We start from the raw sequence: 22500 nt of genomic DNA on the forward strand, positions 1-22500 counted from the left end.
TCATTAGAGGAACTGCCTGTTTTTGTTAGCGATTTATGTAAGAAATGATGGATTTTCATGGCACTTAACACTTAATAAAAGGATTTGTAACAGACACGACTGCGTTCCTAAAAACCTTGATTGTGCATGCACCGTCTGCTCATAACAATTGCAGAAATTACAGCTGATCCTCAGAGATCTTTGGGTGTGTTTTCTGCATGGAGAAAAGGCCTTCAAGCCAGGGCAGATGCTTGAGTAACGTCTGATTCTATTCATCAATCCATCATTTACTGACAGGAAAACACTGTGCTGCCACAACATGCACAAACAAGAAAATAATCATCAGCTCAACGCCTTTCTCGATGTGCTGGAGAACAAAACTGACAGATATAATTGATGAATTTACTAAGGGTTTGATTTCAGTTTCACGTTTAATAGTTAATTAATATTATTGGACATATGAACCTTTCAACCATGACTTAATCACACACTTACAGTCAGTAACTGTATGTGGAAAATGTTATTTTTCTAAAGCCATACACGCACTGGTCACTTTATTAGGTACACCTTACTAGTACCTGGTTGGACCCCCTTTTGCCTTCAGATCTGCCTTAATCCTTCATGACATAGAATCCACAAGCTACTGGAAATATTCCTCAGAGATTTTGCTCCATATTGACATGATAGCATCAAACAGTTGCTGCAGATTTGTCGGCTGCACATCCATGATGCGAATCTCCCGTTCCACCACATCCCAAAGGTGCTCTATTGGATTGAGCTCTGGTGACTGTGGAGGCCATTTCAGTACAGTGAACACATTGTCATGTTCAAGAAACCAGACTGAGATGATTCACGCTTTATGACATGGCGGGTTATCCTGCTAGAAGTCAGAAGATGGGTACTGTGGTCATAAAGGGACGGACATGGTCAACAACAATATTCCAGTAGGCTGTAGCGTTGATTGGTTAACTGGTACTAAAGTGTGCCAAGAAAATATCCCCCACACCATTACACCACCACCAGCAGCCTGAACTGTTGACACAAAACAGGATGGATCCATGTTTTCATGTTGTCGATGCCAAATTTTTACCCTATCATCCAAATGTGGCAGCAGAAATGGAGACTCATCAGACCAGGCAACGTTTCTCCAATCTTCTATTGTCCAGTTTTGGTGAGCCTGTGTGAATTGTAGCCTCAGTTTCCTGTTCTTAGCTGACAGGAGTGGCACCCGGTGTGGTCTTCTGCTGCTGTAGCCCATCTGCTTTCAAGGTTGGACGTGTTGTGCGTTCAGAGATGCTTTTCTGCAGACCTCGGTTGTAACGAGTGCTTATTTGAGTTACTGTTGCCTTTCTATCAGCTGGAATCAGTCTGGCCATTCTCCTCTCACCTCTGGCATCAACAAGGCACCCACAGAACTGCTGCTCACTGGATATTTCCTCTTTGTCGGACCATTCTCTGTAAACCCTAGAGATGGTTGTGCATAAAAATCCCAGTAGATCAGCAGTTTCTGAAATACTCAGAGCAGCCCGTCTGGCACCATCAACCATGCCACGTTCAAAGTCACTTAAATCCCCTTTCTTCCCCATTCTGATGCTCAGTTTGAACTGCAGCAGATCGTCTTGACCATGTCTACATTAGGCTTGTGCCGGTATTCGGTAATGCGATAAATCACGGTAATGAATATGCACGATATTGTTATCGCGGGCACTTCAAAATACCGTGAAAAATAATAGATCCGAATTTATATTCTTAGAACGCGCCTTAGCTTATTTTCCATCAACCGCTTGAAGAAACACTGCGTATATGCTGCGCAGAACTGATGCGCACTCTAATGTAAACAATCCCCGCATGTAGAAGCCCTGTGTGCGCAGTGCGCGCCGCCGCTACCACCGCACTATAATCCTCACACGCAGGCCATCTGTCAGACTGGGCACTTTCCCGGTGGGCCGACGTACTTTTTGGGCCGGGCTGATCATCGTTTTATGATCTGATCGGCCCATAAAAGGCTTAGCAGCCTATCGTTTTTTTCTGCCTTATTGATTGACGCTGCTGTGATCTGTGACTCTCTGAAAGTAAATGCTTTTTTTCCCGGACAGACAGACCGGGCCGGCCCATGTGACACCCTGCAGCCTATTGGCTCTTTTCGGTATTAACATTGGGCTGGCCCAATCACAAACTCCTATTTTGGACTCCGTGTGAGCGTGCGTCGTCTGTGTGTATTTGTCAAAATAGTCGAGAGTCAGAGAGAAGAAACGCAAGGGAGGCGCAGAGAAATCGCGGGAAATACACCGGCGTTTCATTTAGCGATTCTGAAAAGTTCTCTGTTCATTCTAGTACACGGCTAAAAACGCAAATCACGTGACCACACACTCTCTGCCCAGAGCTGCAGCCACTAGTTCAGCGGGTGAGCATAAACCCCAGGTCAGTGTATAGTGCATGTCAGACAGTTCATCTGCTGGATGATCTCATCTCACTATAGTTGTTAAACGTGATATTGAATTCATCTTGTTGTCTCTATCTAACATTTCTTATGTCTTTTGAATCACTTGTTCTCAGTTAACTGTTTTGGCTGAGTGCAAAGCTAATATATTAATTTATGTAACCACATACACTGATTCTGCACATTGACTGATTGCTAACCTTTATCGTTTAAATTAAATTTACGTTATACTGTAATAATGGCCATTATTGGTTATTAAAACTGATATTCTGCAAATGAGACAGGGTAAAGTTCATTCTTTTCAATGGAAATGAAAGGAGACAGTTATATTTAAGCCTTGTTTTGTTATAAATATGCAGTGTGAAGATGATGCTCATAAAAATATGCAGCTACACGAGGCTGTTTGGTGTCTGTTAATCATAATATCAAAATGAAACAAATTTGACTTATATTATGTTTTGTATGTATATTATGTATGTGTATTGTTTAGATAGTGAAACAGCAAGCAGGATGAGGTGAAAGGTTAAAATGTAACACTGTTCCCTTTGAAGATTTACCCATGCATTAGCAGGCAGTTTTTGTTATGTTTATTATTGAATATAGGCTGAGTCAATAGTGTATTGAATAAGCTAAATTGGCTGTAGTGTATGAGTGTGTGTGAATGAGTGTGTATGGGTGGTTTCCAATATTGGGTTGTGGCTGGAAAGGCATCTGCTGCATAAAACATGCTGGAATAGTTGGCAGTTCATTCCACTGTGGCAACCCCTGATAAATAAGGGACTTGTGCGAAGAAAAATAAATGAATGAATAGTGTATTTTTTTAGAACTCAACAAATATCTTTATGGACAGCATACAGAAATTAAATTGAGATTAAAGTTTGTATTTATTTATTTATTTCATATATATGGCTTTTGTGTTTTATAGAATATGAGTTGATAAAAATATTGGACATGCATAGATAGATAGCATTTTGATTGAATTTAGTGGGCTGCTCTGGCCCAAAATGCCAGGGCCGATTTTTTGCCCCAGTCCAGCCCTGCTCACACGAAGAAGAAGCATGGCGGAAGGAGGAACGCTGCCGACAATTTATCCCCCTTCAAAAAGGTTAAAGTCAGAAGTTTGGAAATATTTTGGGTTCCAAAAAAAATGCAGAGGGATTACGAAGACGGTTTCCCTTTTGCACATTCACTTTGATATAATTGCTCAAGTTTACTTTTATATTGTGTATTGTTTTATTTATATTTATTTGTATTTAAATGTTTGAAGTACTTTTAGTTAATTAAAAAGTTATTAAAGTTTTGTTATTGAAGTTTTTTGTGTTTTTTTACCTGTTTCTCTAGTAAAATTACAATATCGTGATAATACCGTATACCGTGATAAAAGCTCAATCAATTAATCGCAGCATGAAAATGTGATACCGGCACATGCCTAGTCTACATGCCTAAATGCATTGAGCTGCTGCCATGTGATTGGCTGATTAGAAATTTGCATTAACTAGCAGTTGGACAGGCGTACCTAATAAAGTGTATATTAATTAAACAGCACTTGTGAAATATTAATACATTTTTATAAATAATCCAATTTTCAGGATCTTCAACTGGTAAAGTTTTTTATTAACATGAACACACAACGAACAATACATTGATCACAGTATTTATTTAATTTGTTTACCTTTTTAAATTTTGGTTAATGAAAAGAAATTGTTCATTACTTCACAGGATTTTTGAGAACTCAATTTGGATTTAAATAATCCATTAGTAAACATTGAGCTAATGTTAATAAATACTGTACAAGTATTGTTTATTATTAGTTTGTTTTATTAATTGTGTTGCACGCAATGTTTATATATTTAGATATAAATTATATATGTATATGATACAAATTATATATAAATTTAAATATTTTGCAACAAAAAAATTTAATTTATATATAATTTGTGTGTGTAATTAATTTTATAATAAATATAAATAAATTTAAATTTTATATATAGTACACACACATATTATGTCAAAATACACTTTAGATGCAATAAATCACGATTAATTGTTGCACATTATTAATATACATCTCTAAATGTCTCTAAATACATTACTAATTCATTGTGGGTTATATATATATATATATATATATATATATATATATATATATATATATATATATATATATATATATATATATATATATATATATATATATATATATATATAAATACTGTATATATATATATTTAGAGACATTTTATCATTAGGAATATTAAATAATATAGGTCTATTAATTAATTATTGAACTATAAATAATTAATTATTAATTATAGTTAACAACTTTAGTAAATTTTTAATAAGTAGATTAATATTATTTATATTTACAAATGTATTATTATTAGACCTCCTACATTTTGAATGTCCTTTATTTCTTTTTGTGTGCTTTTTGTCTTTGAAGTCCTGTTATTGAATGCATGCTTATAGCCTAGTTTTTATATTTTTTAAAAATGCTGGAGTTTGTTTGAGGGGGGCGATGTTGCCAAATTCCTGCACTCCCTCCTCTGTGCGCGAATGCGCGTGTCCGCGTCCCGGGGCGGAGAGCGCGCGCTGCGGATCTCCCTCTTTTAGAGGAGTATGAAACTCGATCCCGTCGCGCCGCCGGCAGCGCCCGGTATAAAACAGTCAAACGGAAGAGACCGTGAGAATAATACCAGGCCTGTCAGTGCAGTGGGGCAGTTTGGAGTTAACTAAAGCTCAGAATCTCCAAATGTCCCGGAGTTTCAGAAATGAGCTGACATTCAGACGCGCCGCTCCGTTATTATTATTCAAACTGGTTTCCATGGAGAAGAGGATGCGTCCCGGACGGATAGACAGATAATGACTGCATTGCTAGTTTCTGCGCGATCGATGACACTTAAGAGGGGTTTTCACGCATGACAAGAAAACTCACCAGCTTCTGAATGATCTCAATCGTAGCTATTGAAGCTCGCTGATATATTTATGTCTATTTTTGTAACGAAACCATGAGCTCGTTGTTGTTTGGAGAGGGCTTTCTGGGCGGCGCGGTGAGCGGTGCGCCATCGGACGCGGTTCCCCGAGCGCTGCGCAATGACCTGGGATCCAACATCCATGTACTGAAGACCCTCAACTTGAGGTTCCGCTGCTTTTTGGCGAAGGTCCACGAGCTGGAGAGACGGAACAAACTTCTGGAGAGCCAGCTAAAGCAAGCCGCCGGCCAGCCGAGGTATCCGGGCTTCTCCTTTACGCGTGAGGTGGCCGTTCAGACAGACTCTCTGGAGTCCAGACTCCCGGGCACCATCTGGAGTTTTACGCATATTTTGAGGCACGGAGAGCGCGTGAAGACCGTCCAGGGCCCAGGGGTCACCTGGACCCATCCGGACGGGGTGGGGGTCCAGATTGACACCATTACCCCAGAACTGAGAGCCTTGTATAACGTGCTGGCCAAAGTCAAGCGGGAGCGGGATGAGTACAAGAGAAAGTGAGTATTCTGGCTTCTATTAATTTGATGCTTTGACTGTGAAAAGGCCTGAGAAGTGAGCTGCTGAGGGGTCTGATTCATTGCAGCAGAATATCTTGGCAGGAGAACAGCAAATATTTAAGGGCCCAGATTTGCACGCGGCTGGACAAAGTCCATATACGGGCCAAGTGAACAAAATTCATCTTCTTAAAAAATGCAGGGTTGTTTTAAAACAATGTTGGGTCAAATATGGACAACCACAGCTGTTAGGTTAAAAAGAGTCATGTAGATTTAACTGAAAAATTAACCCAAATGTAGGATAGTTGAAGCGCATGCATGGGACACCTTATTGAGAAATGCTCTTAAAGGAACAGTCACCCAAAAATGAACATTCTGTCATTATTTACTCATCCTCCACTTTTTCTAAACCCGTTTGAGTTTCTTTCTCCTTTTAAACACAAAAGAAGATATTCTGAAGAATGTTGGAAAAAAAACAGCCATTGACTTTTGTTTACTTTTTATAGATGTCAATGACTGCTTAATTTCAACATTCTTTATAATATCTGGTCCCACTTTACATGAAATTATCCAAATTACTGTGTATGTACATTTTAATTATCAGAGGAAAGTAATTCATAAGTTTAGAATCAACTGAGTAAGTGTGAGATGGTGAACTGTCCCTTTAAAGAGGCCATATTCATATGCTTGAATGTCTGATTTGTGTCATTATTATGAACTACAAGCTCATGATAGAGCACAGGTTTTAAGTTGATCTTGTTTAGAGGTTTTGGACAGCACTGGAGAGGTTCAGCATTTTTTGTTTGGACCACATTTGTTTTTCCAACTGTTCAGACAGCAGGGATATTGTCATATAGAGTCACCTCTAAATATACCAGTTTTTCTGCCATTGCTCAGCAGCTGAAGTCCTGCTAATTTTGCAGCTGTCTTCAGAAATATGAGACGGAAAATTCACAGTTGCCCAGTGATTTAGTTCATTATTGAATTGATAATTAAATTCAGAAACTCAGTGGGTGGCAAATCTCTGAACACACGTAATGGTGTTGTCAGACTGTCAGAATCAAAGCAAATATTTGGAAATATGATGTTATATAATGACACAAAAGCTTGTTTTAGCACCAAATGTCATTATAATACAAAAATGATTTATGATGATTCACAATTAAAAAAAATATGTATCCATTTTGCTGATTTTAATTATTAAGTAACTATTAAGATATCACACAAATTACCATTTGGTAAGAACATTCATGGTTAAAAATTAATAAATGTAATGGTAATCTTTAGGATGCATTACAGTAATAGGAATACTTTTCCATACAGTAATGAAAACTTAAGAGTTTTTAAAGGATTTTTTTGTGTTAAACTAAAGGGTAAAATGTGCAGTAGTCATCCTGAAAACAATCTTCATGTGTGCATTTATTTATTTCTCTCTTTGTTCATTTTTTGTTTGATAGATTTTTTTTAATAGATAATAGTGATGAAAAGTTGAGGTTAAAATGCATTTAATGGTCTTTAATTTTATTGAATTTTATTTTATAATGAAAAGTATATTTTTCTATACTTAATTACAATCGTTTTAGAGTAGAATATTACAGGTTTCTATATATATATGTTTAATAATATATTTTAGTGCAAGTAAAATGTGTTTAATTGTGCATTATATTTTTATATATTATTATTATTATTATTATTATTATTATTATTATTGTTATTGTTATTGTTGTTATTTTTCCTATTGCTAAATAGACTTTCCAATGATGTATTGCAATAATTGTATAGTAGAATATGACAGGTTTGTTAAATAATATAATTTTTATATATTTTTATATTATTATTATTATTATTATTATTATTATTATTATTATTATTATTATTATTATTATTATTATTAGTAGTAGTAGTAGTATTATTGTTGTTGTTGTTGTTATTTTTCATATTGCTAAATAGACTTTCCAATGATGTATTGCAATAATTGTATAGTAGAATATGACAGGTTTGTTAAATATTATAATTTTTATATATTTTTATATTATTATTATTATTATTATTATTATTATTGTTGTTATTTTTCCTATTGCTAAATAGACTTTCCAATGATGTATTGCAATAATTGTAGAGTAGAATATGACAGGTTTGTTAAATATTATAATTTTTAACAAAAGATTTTAGTGGATGTAAAATGTGTGTAATTGTCCATTGTATTTTTACATTTAATTAATTAATAATTTATGCATAAATAAATTTATTATTATTATTATTTTCTATTGTAAAATAGACTTTCCATTGTTGTATTGCAATAATTTTACAGGAGAATATGACAGGTTTGTTAAATATTTTTTTTCATCATAGATTTTAGTGGCAGTAAAATATGTTTAATTGTCCTTTTAATTTAATTTAATTTAATTTTATTTTATTTTATTTTATTTTATTCATTCTTTGCAATTAACATTTTATTCTGTTATATTGCAATCATTTTAGAGTGTATTATATTACAGGTTTGTTAAATTATAATTTTGTTCATCACAGATTTTAGTGGGAGTAAAATGTGCTTAACTGTCCATTTTGTTTTATTTTATTATAATATTTTATTTTTACTTTTTTATTAGTTAATTTTACTTAAATAGTTATTATTTTATTAAATTTTTCCATTGGAAAATATACTTTCTAGTCTTGTATTGCCCTCAGCTTAGAGTAGAATATGACAGGCATGCTGACAGATTCATGAGCTCAAGCCATAAGCAGCCGTCTTTGTGAATGGGATTTCATTTGGATGTTGAATGGGTGTTTTATTAATGCATGACTTCTGGATGACTTCAGACACCGAGGCCTCAGAGGAGCCGCGTGAATATGAGTGTGTGTGTGTGCGTGTGTGTTTCCGATCAAGCTGCCCCTTTTGCCCATGCAGGCGTGTGCTGACTCACCAGTAAATACTGCTGCCATACCCTTCAGAAAACACACAACAATGAGCACAAAATGAAGGCGAGCAAAAAGGAAACAAATGTATGTGTGTGTGTCACGTCCTGGTCATTCTGTGGGTGATTCAGAAGCCCAGTTTATCTCTGTTGGTCTTGTGGGCTTGTCTTTGTCTAGGATTGATATCAATTATGATATAACGCCATCACACAGGAACTTCAGACGGCTTACAGACAAGTTTGGATGTGAAATCTTGATTTTCGTTGTTAAAAGTTTCTTCTGTGGTCTGTAGGAAGTTTACCAAGCATTCAGTCTTTAAGTGAAGCTTGAAAATGAAACTTGAAAGAGCTTATTTAGTCTATATTAAGCAAGTGAATACATGTTCGCATTGTGTTTAGTTGTGTTGTAATTCATAACTCTTATTTTTAGTGACACCGGTGGCCATTCAATGAACTGCAGTCGCGACATATTGTTTGTGAATGCACTAGTGAACATATAATTATTAACCACGTTATTCAATGAGTTTTGTTTGTTATATATGTCATTTGCATAAATTCCAATGTATATGTAAGGCTATACCTTGTCTTTGTCTGGGATTGCCATCAGTTATAATATAATGACATCAGATAGGAACTTCAGACATTTTTACGGACAAGTTTGGATGTGAAATCTTGATTTTCGTTGTTAAAAGTTTCTTCTGTGGTCTGTAGGAAGTTTACCAAGCATTCAGTCTTTAAGTGAAGCTTTAAAATGAAACTTGAAAGAGCTTATTTAGTCTATAATAAGCAAGTGAAAACATGTTCATATTGTGTTTGGTTGTGTTGTAATTCATAACTCTTGTTTTTAGTGACACCGGTGGCCATTCAGTGAACTGCAGTAGCGACATATTGTTTGTGAATGCACTAGTGAACATATAATTATTAACCACATTATTCAATGAGTTTTGATTGTTATATATGTCATTTGCATAAATTTCCATATATTTGTAAATATTATACCTTGTCTTTGTCTAGGATTGCCATCAGTTATAATATAATGACATCACATTGGAAAAAGTTTGCAGTTGTATTGTAATTCACAACTCTTGTTTTTAGTGACACCGGTGGCCGTTCAGTGAACTGCAGTCATGACACATTGTTTGTAAATGCACTAGTGAACATAATTATTCACCACATCTTTGAGTTTTTGTGTGTTATATATGTAATTTGCATATATTTCCATATATCAGATTTCTATGGGGTGTAAATAGCATCAACATTTGATCTAGCCCAGGAGTGTCCAAACTCGGTCCTGGAGGGCTGGTGTCCTGCATATTTTAGTTTCAACCCCAATTAAACACACCTGAACCAGCTAACCAAGCTCTTTCTAGGTATACTAGAAACTTCCAGGGAGGTCTTTTGAAGAAAGTTAGAGCTAAACGATGCAGGACACTGGCCCTCCAAAACCGAGTTTGGACACCCTTGATCTAGTCCCAAATGCTTTACATAAAAGTAAGTCTACAGACTTTCATATAGGAAATAAAAGAAGGGCTTGTGTTTTGATTTTATTTACAAGCTTTCCATGCATTGGCAAAATTAACTAAATAAATTGTCCAATTTACATATAGCCACTTTAGGTATAAAATATGAATATACTTGCAAAGTATACAAGGATGCAAAATGTACTTTCTAAGCAACTGCAATTGACTGATAATAAAAATGGCTTAAAAAAACATGTGGTATCTAAAATAAAGGTACGAATCTGTCACTATGCAATGCTATATTTTTAAAAAGGTACTGTAGAAGTTTTTACCAGGTCCACACTGGTATCTTAAAGGTATATATTAGCAACTAAAAAGTTCAAAAGTTTGTCTCATTGTACCTTTAAAGCACAGTTGTGAACTTGTAAGGTACAATTGTAAAAACTTGCTAAAGCAATTAGTTAATTTACTTTTTAAAAAGTGAGTAAATCGCATTAAAATGGCTAAATGACTTTATTTAAAAAGTTTTTAAACCTGTTGTAACCTGGAACTGTTAAGTTGACTTCATTATTTTTTTACATAATTATACACATAGTTAATTTACTTAATAATTTTAGGGCAACAGGGTTACTTACTTTTTAAAGGAAAGTCAACTAATCACTTTAAAATCAACAGGTTTGCTCACATTTTTCTGTAAACTCAACTAATCGCTTTAAAAGCAATGGGTTTGCACACTTTAAGTAAACTCAACTAATAATTTTAAAACCAACGGGTATACTTTTTTTTAAGTGAACTCAACTAACTTCTGTAAAAGCAACGGGTTCACTTGCTTTTTAGAGTAAACTCATTTAATTGCTTTAAAGACAACAGGTTTACTCACTTTAGGTAAAGTCAACTAAGTGTTTTAAAAGCAATGGGTTCACACACTTTTTTTAAGTAAACCAAAGACTATAGAATACACAAGAAGAGATGTCACTTGTATAGTTTTAAATGGGGAAAAGTGTAATGGTCAATATGGCGAATGAAACCCCGCATAGTAGTACAGGAGCCAAAAATCAATTGATATAGACTGACGATTCTCCGAGAGAAAAGCTTAGACCAGACCTCTGCTTTTACGGTCAATAATCGCACTGGAATCTCAGCGAATACTTGCTTCACAGACAATATATCCACATAAAGCTTGAATTCTCGACTTTTAAGTGAACCGACTACACTTGAAAACAATAGTTTTCTGATTTTGTAATCTGTATGAAACGAACGCAAAGTACAATCCTTCCTGTCAAACGCACATCACATGACATCAACTACTCCAACGCCTCACAAACTTTTAAACAAAGAGTCGCTGTCATTTCTGGAGGAGATTCGACATGAAAACCAAGTTGTGAGTTACTTCAAAAGAGCAGCGCGATCTAACGTATCTAACGATCTGTATCCAGAGGATGATAATGTGTAGAACAGCCATAAATGAGGTCGGTGTCGTGATCTCGTTCCTTTCGAGTGCGCATACACATTAGCTTGAGCCACCTGAAAGAAATGCAGATTTAATTTGATTCGAACGCTTAGAAATGAACTAATGAGACAGCTGTTGTTTAATTTTTTTTTGGTGATTGCAAATATGTAATGCAATCGAAAGCTTGGCAAACAGTTTTGGAGAATTTGAACATGGGGTTTCAAACATGGCCACCAAGTGAAATTACTTGCTTTAATGCATAGGTCTCAAACTCGATTCCTGGAGGGCCGCAGCTCTGCAGTTTTGCTCCAACCCTAATTAAACACAACTGATGCAACTAATCAAGGTGTTCAACACTAGTATAGACTATTAAGCAGGTGTGAGTTGGAGCTGGTTGGAGCTAAACTATGGAGAGCTGCGGCCCTCCAGGAATTGAGTTTGAAACCATTGCTTTAAAGGGACTTAAAACCAACAGGTGTACTCCCTTTTTTTCAGTAAACTCAACTAACCTCCTTAAAAACAATGAGTTTACTCACTTTTTAAAATAAATTTAACTAATAGTTTTAAAAACAACAGGTTGACTCACTTTTTTATGTTATTTCAACTAAATGTTTTTACAGTGTATCTTCTGAAAACTTACCATCACAGTGACAGCTTTGTACCTTTATTTCACCTTATTTGTAGTTGTTTTACCAGGTCTAGCAACACCCACATTTCAAAATAAAGGCATTCTGATGAATATGATAAAGCAAATAATGGCAATAATCCCTAGACCTGAAACATAGTCATTATAAACACTCTCAGATTTCATGCCCATTATAGCTAATAGCTTCATCTTATCTCAGCTTCATGACACCCAAAGGAATGTCAGCTAATGACGCTCAGAGAATCCTTCCTTTTATCTTTCCATTCTACGTGAATTAGTAGTACATCTAAAATAATTGTGCAAAATTAGGAAATATAATCTTCAGCACAAAGAGCATTATTATTAAGACATTAAGCAATAACTGTGAGTGATGATGCATTTGCTGATCATGCAAGTGAGGAGTACTTATTTTGTCACCAATATTAACAGGGTTAAAAGATTACATTGTGCATGCAAGCTTTCCTTCCAGCCCAGGCTCATTGGAAATGCATGCCTCAGTTCACATTTTTGCAAAGTGTAAAATATGTTGCTCCGAGTACATTTCGTTGCACGTTTCAGATGACAAATCCACTTGAGAATGCTGTTTACATTTTTGCGAATCTGAAATACGTTACTTAGGGTATTTTTTGTTGTACGTTTCAGATGACCAATCCACTAGAGGGCACTGTTTATATTTTTGTGAATCTGAAATACTTAGGGTATGTGTTGTTGTATGTTACAAATGATAAATCCGATAGAGGTCGCTGTTTATATTTTTGTGAACTTAAATTGCGTTACATAGAGTATTTTTTGTTGTACATTTCAGATGATAAATCCACTAGAGCAGTGTTTCCCAACCCTGTTCCTGAAGGCACACCTACAGTACACATTTTCAAGCTCTCCCTAATCCAACTCACCTGAATCAACTCACCAGAAGATTAGAAGAGACTCCAAAACCTGAAGTGAATGGGTGAGATAAGGGAGACATGCAAAATATGTTCTGTTGGTGTGCCTCCAGGAACAGGGTTGGGAAACACTGCACTAGAGGATGCTGTTTGCATTTTTGCGAATCTAAAATGCCTTACTTAGGGTATGTTTTGTTATACATTTCAGATAACCAATCCACTAGAGGTCGCTGTTGATATTTTTGTGAACTTAAAATGCGCTACATAGAGTATTTTTTGTTGTACGTTTCAGATAACCAATCCACTAGAGGACGCTGTTTACATTTTTGTGAATCTGAAATGTGTTACATAGAGTATTTTTTTGTTGTACTTTTCAGATAGCCAATCCACTAGAGGGCGCTGTTTACATCTTTGAAAATCTGATATGCATTACTTGGGGTGTGTTTTGTTGTACGTTTAAGATAATCTACTTGAGGGCGCTGTCTACATTTTTGCAAATCTGAAATACATTACTAAGGGTTAGTTTTGTTTTATTTTTCAGATAATAAATCAACTAGAGGACGCTGTTTACATTTTTGTGAATCTGAAATACGTTACATATTTTTTTGTTGTATGTTTCTGATAATAAATTTCCTAGGGGGAGCTGTTTACATTTCAGGCAATCTGAAATACTTATGGGTATGCTGTGTTATACATTTTACATGATAAATCCACTAAAGAGCGCTGTTTTGCATTTTCTTGCGAATCTAAAATACGTTTCTTGGGGTATGTTTTGTTGTAAGATTCAGATGATAAATCCACTAGAGGGCGCTGTTTACATTTTTGTGAATCTGAAATAAGCTACATAGGGTATTTTCTGTTGTACGTTTCAGATGGCCAATCCACTAGAGGGTGCTGTTTACATCTTTGAAAATCTGATATGCATTACTTGGGGTATGTTTTGTTGTACGTTTCGGATAATAAATCAACTAGAGGGCGCTGTTTACATTTTTGTGACTCTGAAATACGTTACTTGGGGTATGTTTTGTTGTATGTTTCAGATGATAAATCCACTAGAGGCCGCAGTTTACTTTTTTTTCTAAATCAACTATACACCTTTGAGAATTTGAGGGTATAGTTACTTAGGGTACTTTTGTTTTACACGTCCTTCTTGTACATGTCTAGGAGAAGGCGGAGCTTATATCATACAAACAAACCACTGACCTAAACCCTTCCCTAAACCCAACCAACTGTATTTTCCAAAGCAAACATAAGAGAAAAGTGCACTGCGACCACATAGTTTTACCTTGATTTTACATTACTTTTATCTCTTTTGTGGAGCGTGCTTCACCAGACTCGTATCCCAGCGTTCTTCATCACAACTACAATACTGTCCAGTACTGGTGAGCTATTGTGCAAACTGACCATTTCAGAAAAGTAGTCCATATGGAGATAGATAGGTGATGTAAATGTATTTGATTATAAATCATATAGACACCATTAAGCAGTTTTGTTGTGTTTATTTGGTGTTGCACACAGGACTACATGATCATATGTTGCTGTAATTATCATTAGTGTAAAAAGGAACAGAAGTGTTGTTGTTATACTGCCCCCTAGTGTTCATTTTGCCTGTAGTCAAGCATAGGTTTTTGCGGTTTCACAAGAAAAAAAAGTCTGTGTTGAGCCTGTGTTGTATCCTTCAGTGTCTGTAGATCTTCCTGCAGAGATATCCAATCCCCACGCTGCTCTTTACTGCTGACTGAAGTTTACTGCATGTGAATCTCTGGTGTTCATTACAGCACACACATATCGTTCACTCATACTGTACGTTTGGGAAATTCAGCTCCTGCATATCCAACATATTCACTGTGCTGAAGTCTGCCCAAAAATGGAAATCATTTACTCACATTCAAGTGTTTCTAAACTTGTATTTCTTTCTTCTGTTGAACACAAAACAAGATATTCTGAAGACTGTTGGGAATAAAGCAGCCATTGATACTATAAAAATTACTATGGAAGTCAATGGCTGTCTTTTCAGCATTCTTCTGTGTGTTCAGCTTTAATGCTCCAAAACAGCTTCACAAATAGTTCAAATTTAGGATTGTCTAAGTAGGTTTTTTTCACAAAATTCAAGCTCAAACTGAACTTTTATGCATTTCAGGGGCATAAAAACACAAACTAATGAAAGCATTTCTATTGTTAATGCATTGTTGTCATATAAATGTACTCTTAAGTTTAGAGTGTGAACTCGTTCACCACTAAACCATATCATTTTACAGGGAAGAACACTTTTTAAAATGTCTTGAGTGTTGCCAAATTAATGTCATTGCATTCTGAATCTTTTTATTTATAGAAAATGCATGCTTTATGTGCATTATAGGCTTGTCACAATAATTTGTAATCCTCTCAGTGTGGTTATTTGATCTAATCACAGCTGTAATCGATCGGCATTCCCATTTATGAGGATCATATTTAAATACCTTCATTTCTGTATATTTAAAAGTGGTGCTTTTGGTTATGTAATACTGCTGTCGATTATGAAATATAATAGCATACACATAATTTAAGATACATTTGGTGTATGTACTATTGTTTTACTAATTGTAATGAACATTTAGAGTCAGATTTATTGTCATTTTCATATCTGATACATTTTGACTATTCTGTTCTGTTTTTTTTGGGGGGGGGGGGGGGGGGGGGGGGTTGCCTTCCTGTATACAGCTGGGAGAATAAGTATTAAACACCTCACCGTTTTTGTAAGAAAACATATTTATAAAGGTGCTGTTGACTTTAAATTTTCCCCGGATGTTGATACCAACCAAAGAAATGCATATATATGCAAAAAAAACAAATCTAAGTAGTTTACAAATGAAGCTATGTGTAATACAATGAAATCACACAGAGAAAAAGTATTGAACACATGAAGAAAGGGAGGTGTATTTCGGCAGTGAAAGCCCAGACAGCAGCTGAAATCTCTCAGTAGTTCTTCAGCAACCCTCTGCCCTTCCTCAGTGTAAATGAATATCAGCTGCTTCAGTCCAACATCTACAGTAGCAGGAGGATGAAGATGAATCCAGGGTGGACATTTCAGCAAGACAATGATCTGAAACACAGCCATGGAAACTCTCAAATGCATTCAGAGAAAATAAATCAAGCTGTAGAATGGCCCAGCCAATCATCTGAGCTGGATCCAATAGAAAATACAAAGTGAAGATCAGTTTTGATAGACGAGACCCACAGAACCATCAAGATTTTGACACTCTGTTGAAGTCTGTTAGAAACTCACACCTGAGCAATGCATGTGACTTCATTCTCCATATGAGAGGCGTCTTTAAGCTGCCATCATTAAAAAAGACTTTTATATAAAGTAATAAATAATAATAATAGTAATAAAGTATTTCAGTAGTTCAGTACTTTCTCCTTGTGCCATTCTATTGTAACATAACAAATTTTTCTGATTTCTTTGCTTATTTTTATGTTAGTATTGTTTGGGTTTTTACCAAAAAACATGACAATGTGTTCAATATTTTTTTCCCCCACTGTATATATATATATATATTGAAACAAATTGTCTTAAATTAAACACTAAAAAGACCAAAGAAATAATTGTTGATTTTAGTAGACATCCACCACAAGCGGTGTCAGTGATTATTCAGGAGTCAGAAATTGAGATTGTTTCATCATATTAGTACCTGGGTGTATATTTGAACAACAAGCTTGATTGGTCTGAAAATACAATTCAGGTGTATAAGAAGGGCCAGAGCCGCATTCATTTATTAAGACGACTAAGTATGGAGAGAGATTAGACTCAATAATAATTCACGCAAAAGACACGATGTACACATGCGTAGCCAAATTCACTTACGTAAAATATTTATTTATACTTACAAAAACAATTCACATGCACAAAATAAAAATACATTTTCATAAAATACATTTCACAAATGCAAACCACCATTTGCAAATATATAAGAGTGTACAAAAAGTTCTGAATGTTTAAAATTCACGAGTTCATCCTGAATGAGAATGTGCAAATCCTCTCTCATGTACGACTCACCCTGAATATGAGTGTGTGCATTTTTGAGACTTTCCTGTCAGCACACACCTCCCACGTGAGTCACTCGTGCCCTGTAGCCAATAAGATGCGAGCTTACTGTTCAACCAATCACAACTCCCTGAGAACTCCCAGGAATGACCGAAGCGCTTCACTGTGCGCACCATTTGCGCAGTCTGACTGAATTAACGGAGATGATCCTCTAAGAAGAAGAATACTCCTCTATTTAGCATGGCAGGTGAAGAGCGGGATGCGCTCTAACACAAGCACTTTTCTATTGAGTTACTGAAAATACACTCAGATTCTACTATAAAAAGCGTATACACAAACTAGTAGGAAACAGTATTGACTTACAGGAGTATCCGCCATGTTGGTTAGAGGAACAGACTGCGCAAAAGGAGCACAGAGTGGTTGACATCGAGTACAGCTCTCATCTGATTGGCTGAGAGGTACGAGTTGCCTGTTTCTGGCAGGAAAGTCTCAAAAATGCACACACTCGTATTCAGGGTGAGTCGTACGTGAGAGAGGATTTGTATTTTTATTTTGTGCATGTGAATTATTTTTGTAAGTATAAATAAATATTTTACGTACGTGAATTTGGCTACGCATGTGTACATCGTGTCTTTTGCGTGAATTATTATTGAGTCTAATCTCTCTCCATACTAAGGTCCTTCAGTGTGTGTCAGTCACTGTTAAAGACTTTTTGATGTTTCTGTGGTGTCTTCTGTGATCCTGTATGCTATAGCCTGCTGGGGAGGGGGAATGTTGGAGAAGGAGAAAAACAAATTAAATAAGCTTATAAAAAGGGCAGGTGCAAGAGATTGCACATGATCGAATGCTGGACAAATTTGTCAGTATGATGAACCACGATAGTCATCCCCTTTTTGATACAGTCCAAGCGTGTGCAGGTTTTTTTAGTGCAAGATTAATTCAACCCTGGTGTTACAGAGAAAGATACAGGAAGTCATTTTTACCAACAGTGATCAGATTGTATAACCAGTCTTACTAGATGAATTGTGCTGAATTGAAATAGTTAATAGATTAAGACAAGTGTTTACCCGTTGTTTTTGGAACTAAGGTGTGCGGTATGAATGTAATTTTATTATTGTTTTTGTACATATGTAACTTATTTGATCTATTTTTAGTATGGAGAGTTCTGCTGTGACGTGAATTTCCCTTCGGGGATTAATAAAGTCAAATAAACAAAAAAAAGAAAGATAAAAAAATATATATAATTAGTTTTGATTTTAGTTTGAGTATTAGAATTTAGAAACTGATTTTGGGGGATTTTATTTCGATTGATAAAAATCATTTATTTAATTTTATTTCATTTCAAGTTTTTTTATTTTATTTGAACCGGATGAGTTTTATCATGGCTAATACATTTCACATGCCACAATCTTGATCATTTTTGTTATTTATATATTTTTTTACTCCTATTTTTATTAAACATTTTTGATTTTGAACTATTTGCAACTAAAATAACTAAAACATATATAATAAGCATAACTAGATCAGCTCATATATCCAAGAAGGTCGCTGTTTGTAGTTGCCAATTTCTGTGTGGAGTTTGCATGTTCTCCCCGTGTTGGTGTGGGTTTCCTCCGGGTGCTCTGGTTTCCCCCACAGTGCAAACACATGCGCTATAGGGGAATTGAATAAACTAAATTGACCGTAGTGTATGAGTGTGTGTGTGTGTGTGTGAATGAGTGTGTATGGGTGTTTTCCAATACTGGGTTGTGGCTGGAAGGGCATCCGCTGCGTAAAACATGCTGGAATAGTTGGCGGTTCATTCCGCTGTGGCGACCCCTCATAAATAAAGGGACTAAGCTGAAGGAAAATTAATGAATGAATAATAAAATCATGCAAATCATGTGCCAGAAGGCTAAATTATAATGAAAACCATATTAGTGGATTAACATGGATAACAATTTGTACTGAAATGATTAAAGTCTCAATGAGGTCTGAGCAAAATTATATTGTTTTTATTTGTCTTTCGCAATCGTGCATCACTCAAAAAAACAAGACGTCAGTGTCTTTGCCCTGATGGAGCTTTGCGTGAAAATCCATGTGCAACGATTGGTCAAAGCCGCTGAGTTTGTGAAGATTATTGATTTTCCAGACGCTTCAGAGATACAGTATTGCTCTTCTGCTGCTTCTCCAATAAAACAGCCTTTTCTTTATCATCTGTGCAGCGATGAAGAAATCACTGAGCGGACTCTATTAGTGCTGTAGAGACTGTTACTTTAACCAGCATACACACACAGAAACACAGCCAGCTGAATGAATACAGCCAGAGAGAGCACAGATTGATGGGTTCTGTGTCTCTCAGTGTGTGTGTGTGTTCGGTGTGCGTGTGTGCGTGTGTGTGTGCGTGTGTGTGTGCGTGTGTGTGTGTGTGATAAACTGCAGTCGAGACACTGGTACGTGTGTGTGTGTGTGTGTGTATATGTTGATCTATTGCAGTCTGGTGCAGCATGTGCACACAAGTCTTTCAGGAAAACATCTATTGATCCCTTAAAGGGACAGTTCACCCAAAAATGTACAATTATTCACTATTTATTCACCCTCAGCCTTTATGGGTTTCTTTCTTTCTTGTAACACAAAATAAGATATTTTGAAGAATGTTGAAAACTGGTAGCCATTGAATTCCATAGTAGGAAAAATACAATAGAAGTCAATGGGCTCTGATTAACAGCATTAGTCAACATATATTCTTGATTAAGATTTTTTTTGGGTGAACTGCGCCTTTAAGAGGTGTATATATATATATATATATATATATATATAAATAATGTATATATGTATATTAATGGTGGGCCGTTATCAGTGTTAATGTGCTGCGTTGACGTGAGACTCTTATCCCGCGATTACAAAAATATCGCCGTTAATCTATTCTCGAAGTTGGGTTGGGAGCTGGGTAAATTCTACACAAGCTATGATGACTTTCACCTTGATATTTTAGCATGGATGTATACCTGACCGGTGAGCCATCTGACAAAAAAGTGGCCTTCTGAATCATATCAGCAGGATGCCCTTTTGGATCTTTCACTTACTTCGAAGACACTACTGACTACGCTTACATGGACATTTGTAATCTAGTTATTTGCCTTAATAGACAATAATATTATTAAAGTGTTTACCTGAAGTGCTTTCATGTAAGAGTTTCATGTAATTTTGGGTGACTTTAACTGCAGTTCGGCAGTTTCACTTTCACTCATGAACATTTCATTCATGCCTCCGTGACAAACTAGGGTATTAGATGCAAATAAGGATTAAGGACTGGTGAGAGTGTTATGGAATTTAATAACGCACGCCAAATGGAGAGAAAAAACTTTTTTTCACCGCATTTCGCGATGTGTGTGCGTGTGCGTTCCTTTACTGACAGCCTCGTGTGTGGATCTTGTTGGAAAAATGGTGAAAAGTCCTATATGATGGTAATCATTTGATCGTGGTGTTTACTTCAGTAATGCCACTAATATATGCTTACTCCACATCTTAATTTCACTTCTGTTTAGTTCAGTTATGGCTTTAGTCAGATAAAGGTCATCAAAAATCACTGTTTGGAGCTTATGTAGGCCTACAGATCATAATTCATGTTTAACTGAATAAACAGTAAACACAAGTACATCTTATTGAACATCATTTATTTTCATCACCAATTATCATAGTAGAACAGTTTCTCAAGCAGTTTCTGATGCATTTTGGAAACAGGAGATGAGCCCCTGGTCTAATGCGCCACCTGGCTTGAGAAACCCGTTCTCAAAGACTTATATTTAGTCATTATTTATATACCACACATATTCTGAATGCCTTCGGAAGAATTCAAATAAGCCATTTTAATCTATATATATATATATATATATATATATATATATATATATATATATATATATATATATATATATATATATATATATATATATATATATTTGTATATGTATGTTCAGACTTTCAGACTGCATCTCTGCAGTATTTCTGTGGATGGTATGGAGAGTTTCTGTAAGCATGAAATCCCTGAGGACCTCCCAGATTTGCTGATATGTGCAGTATAGATCTGCTGCATGACAGGCTGTATCCCATAATACTGTTTGTTTGATTCGACCTTTCATGTCCAGTTTGATGAATCAACTAGTAGTTATTACATAATTTTTCAGCAGGAGTGACTAAAGTCGTGACTAAAAATGTTTTTTTGCAGTGTTTTTTTATTTATCAAAGATTACTGGGGGCAGCACAGTGGCTCAGTGGTTAGCACTTTCATGTGTGTTAATGTGAGAGTGTATGGGTGTTTCCCAGTACTGGGCTGTGGCTAAAAGGGAACCACTGTGTAAAACATATGCTGGAATAGTTGGCAGTTCATTCCGCTGTGGTGACCTCTGATAAATTAGAGACTTAAGGCTGATTTATACTTCTGCATCAAGAAGTAGCCCAGCCTGTGCGCGGTCGGATAGCCCTCGTTGTGGCTGACGCCGACGTTGATGCGCACCTCTCAAAAAATATAATTACACGTCGCAACGATGTGTAGCACAAGCTCTGTGATTGGTCTGCTTGATAGTGGTGATGAGCGTAGGCGGTGCTGAGAGCCCGTTGGAGCGAGTGTTTACAAGTGTTGAGTTGCGTGAAGGAGCTCCTGGGGTCCGTTCTTCGTACGTGGATTACTCAGAATACAAATTTGCACTCTGAAATGAAAGTACAAAGACTGCCACCTGGTGGTGCAAAGAGAAAACTTATTGATATAAACTTTTTAGATCGCTTTTGTACAATTTGTGTATGATAATAGACATGTACAAAATGTGACTTTTTAAAAAGCAATAATACATTTATGCAGTCATAAACATGTTTTGACAGTTAAAATGACGATGATTTGATGCTTCACAAAAGTTGCAGACACCTTTACCAATATCAAAATGCTTTTGTAAACACCCAGTTATTATTTACACCGATTAAAAAAACGGCTACTATAATACTACTATGGCTACTATAATAAAGAATATCCGCTCTAACTGTAAAACTAAATAAATTGCTCTTGACACATGAAAGGGCCAAGCATGCAGCCCACAACGAGGTGGAAAGTTATTGCGTATCATATTTAACAAAACATTTACTGCTAATTTTATGTAATTTAGCTCACATGGATAATTGAATATTAATCAGATGATGTCATTACGCTGCTGTGCTGTTAGCCAATCGTTGCATTGCTGATCATGTTTTCGAG

At 35.8% G+C, this 22500-nt stretch overlaps 1 protein-coding gene across 2 annotated transcripts in view; it reads left to right on the plus strand.

The window, feature by feature from the left end:
* Positions 1-5048: 5048 nt before the first annotated feature.
* The window catches only part of iffo2b (intermediate filament family orphan 2b), a 73824-nt gene continuing 56372 nt past the window's right edge, over positions 5049-22500 (plus strand). The window contains exon 1 of one of the 2 annotated variants that reach the window (XM_056467643.1): positions 5049-5900. In XM_056467643.1, the coding sequence (XP_056323618.1) occupies positions 5425-5900 (476 nt within the window). In that variant the 5' untranslated portion in view covers positions 5049-5424. The remainder of the gene's footprint in view (positions 5901-22500) is intronic. The other variant, XM_056467644.1, reaches the window with a different exon arrangement.

Source organism: Danio aesculapii, chromosome 11 (genome assembly GCF_903798145.1).
Source record: "Danio aesculapii chromosome 11, fDanAes4.1, whole genome shotgun sequence".
In the NCBI taxonomy this organism is placed as follows: Eukaryota; Metazoa; Chordata; class Actinopteri; order Cypriniformes; family Danionidae; genus Danio; species Danio aesculapii.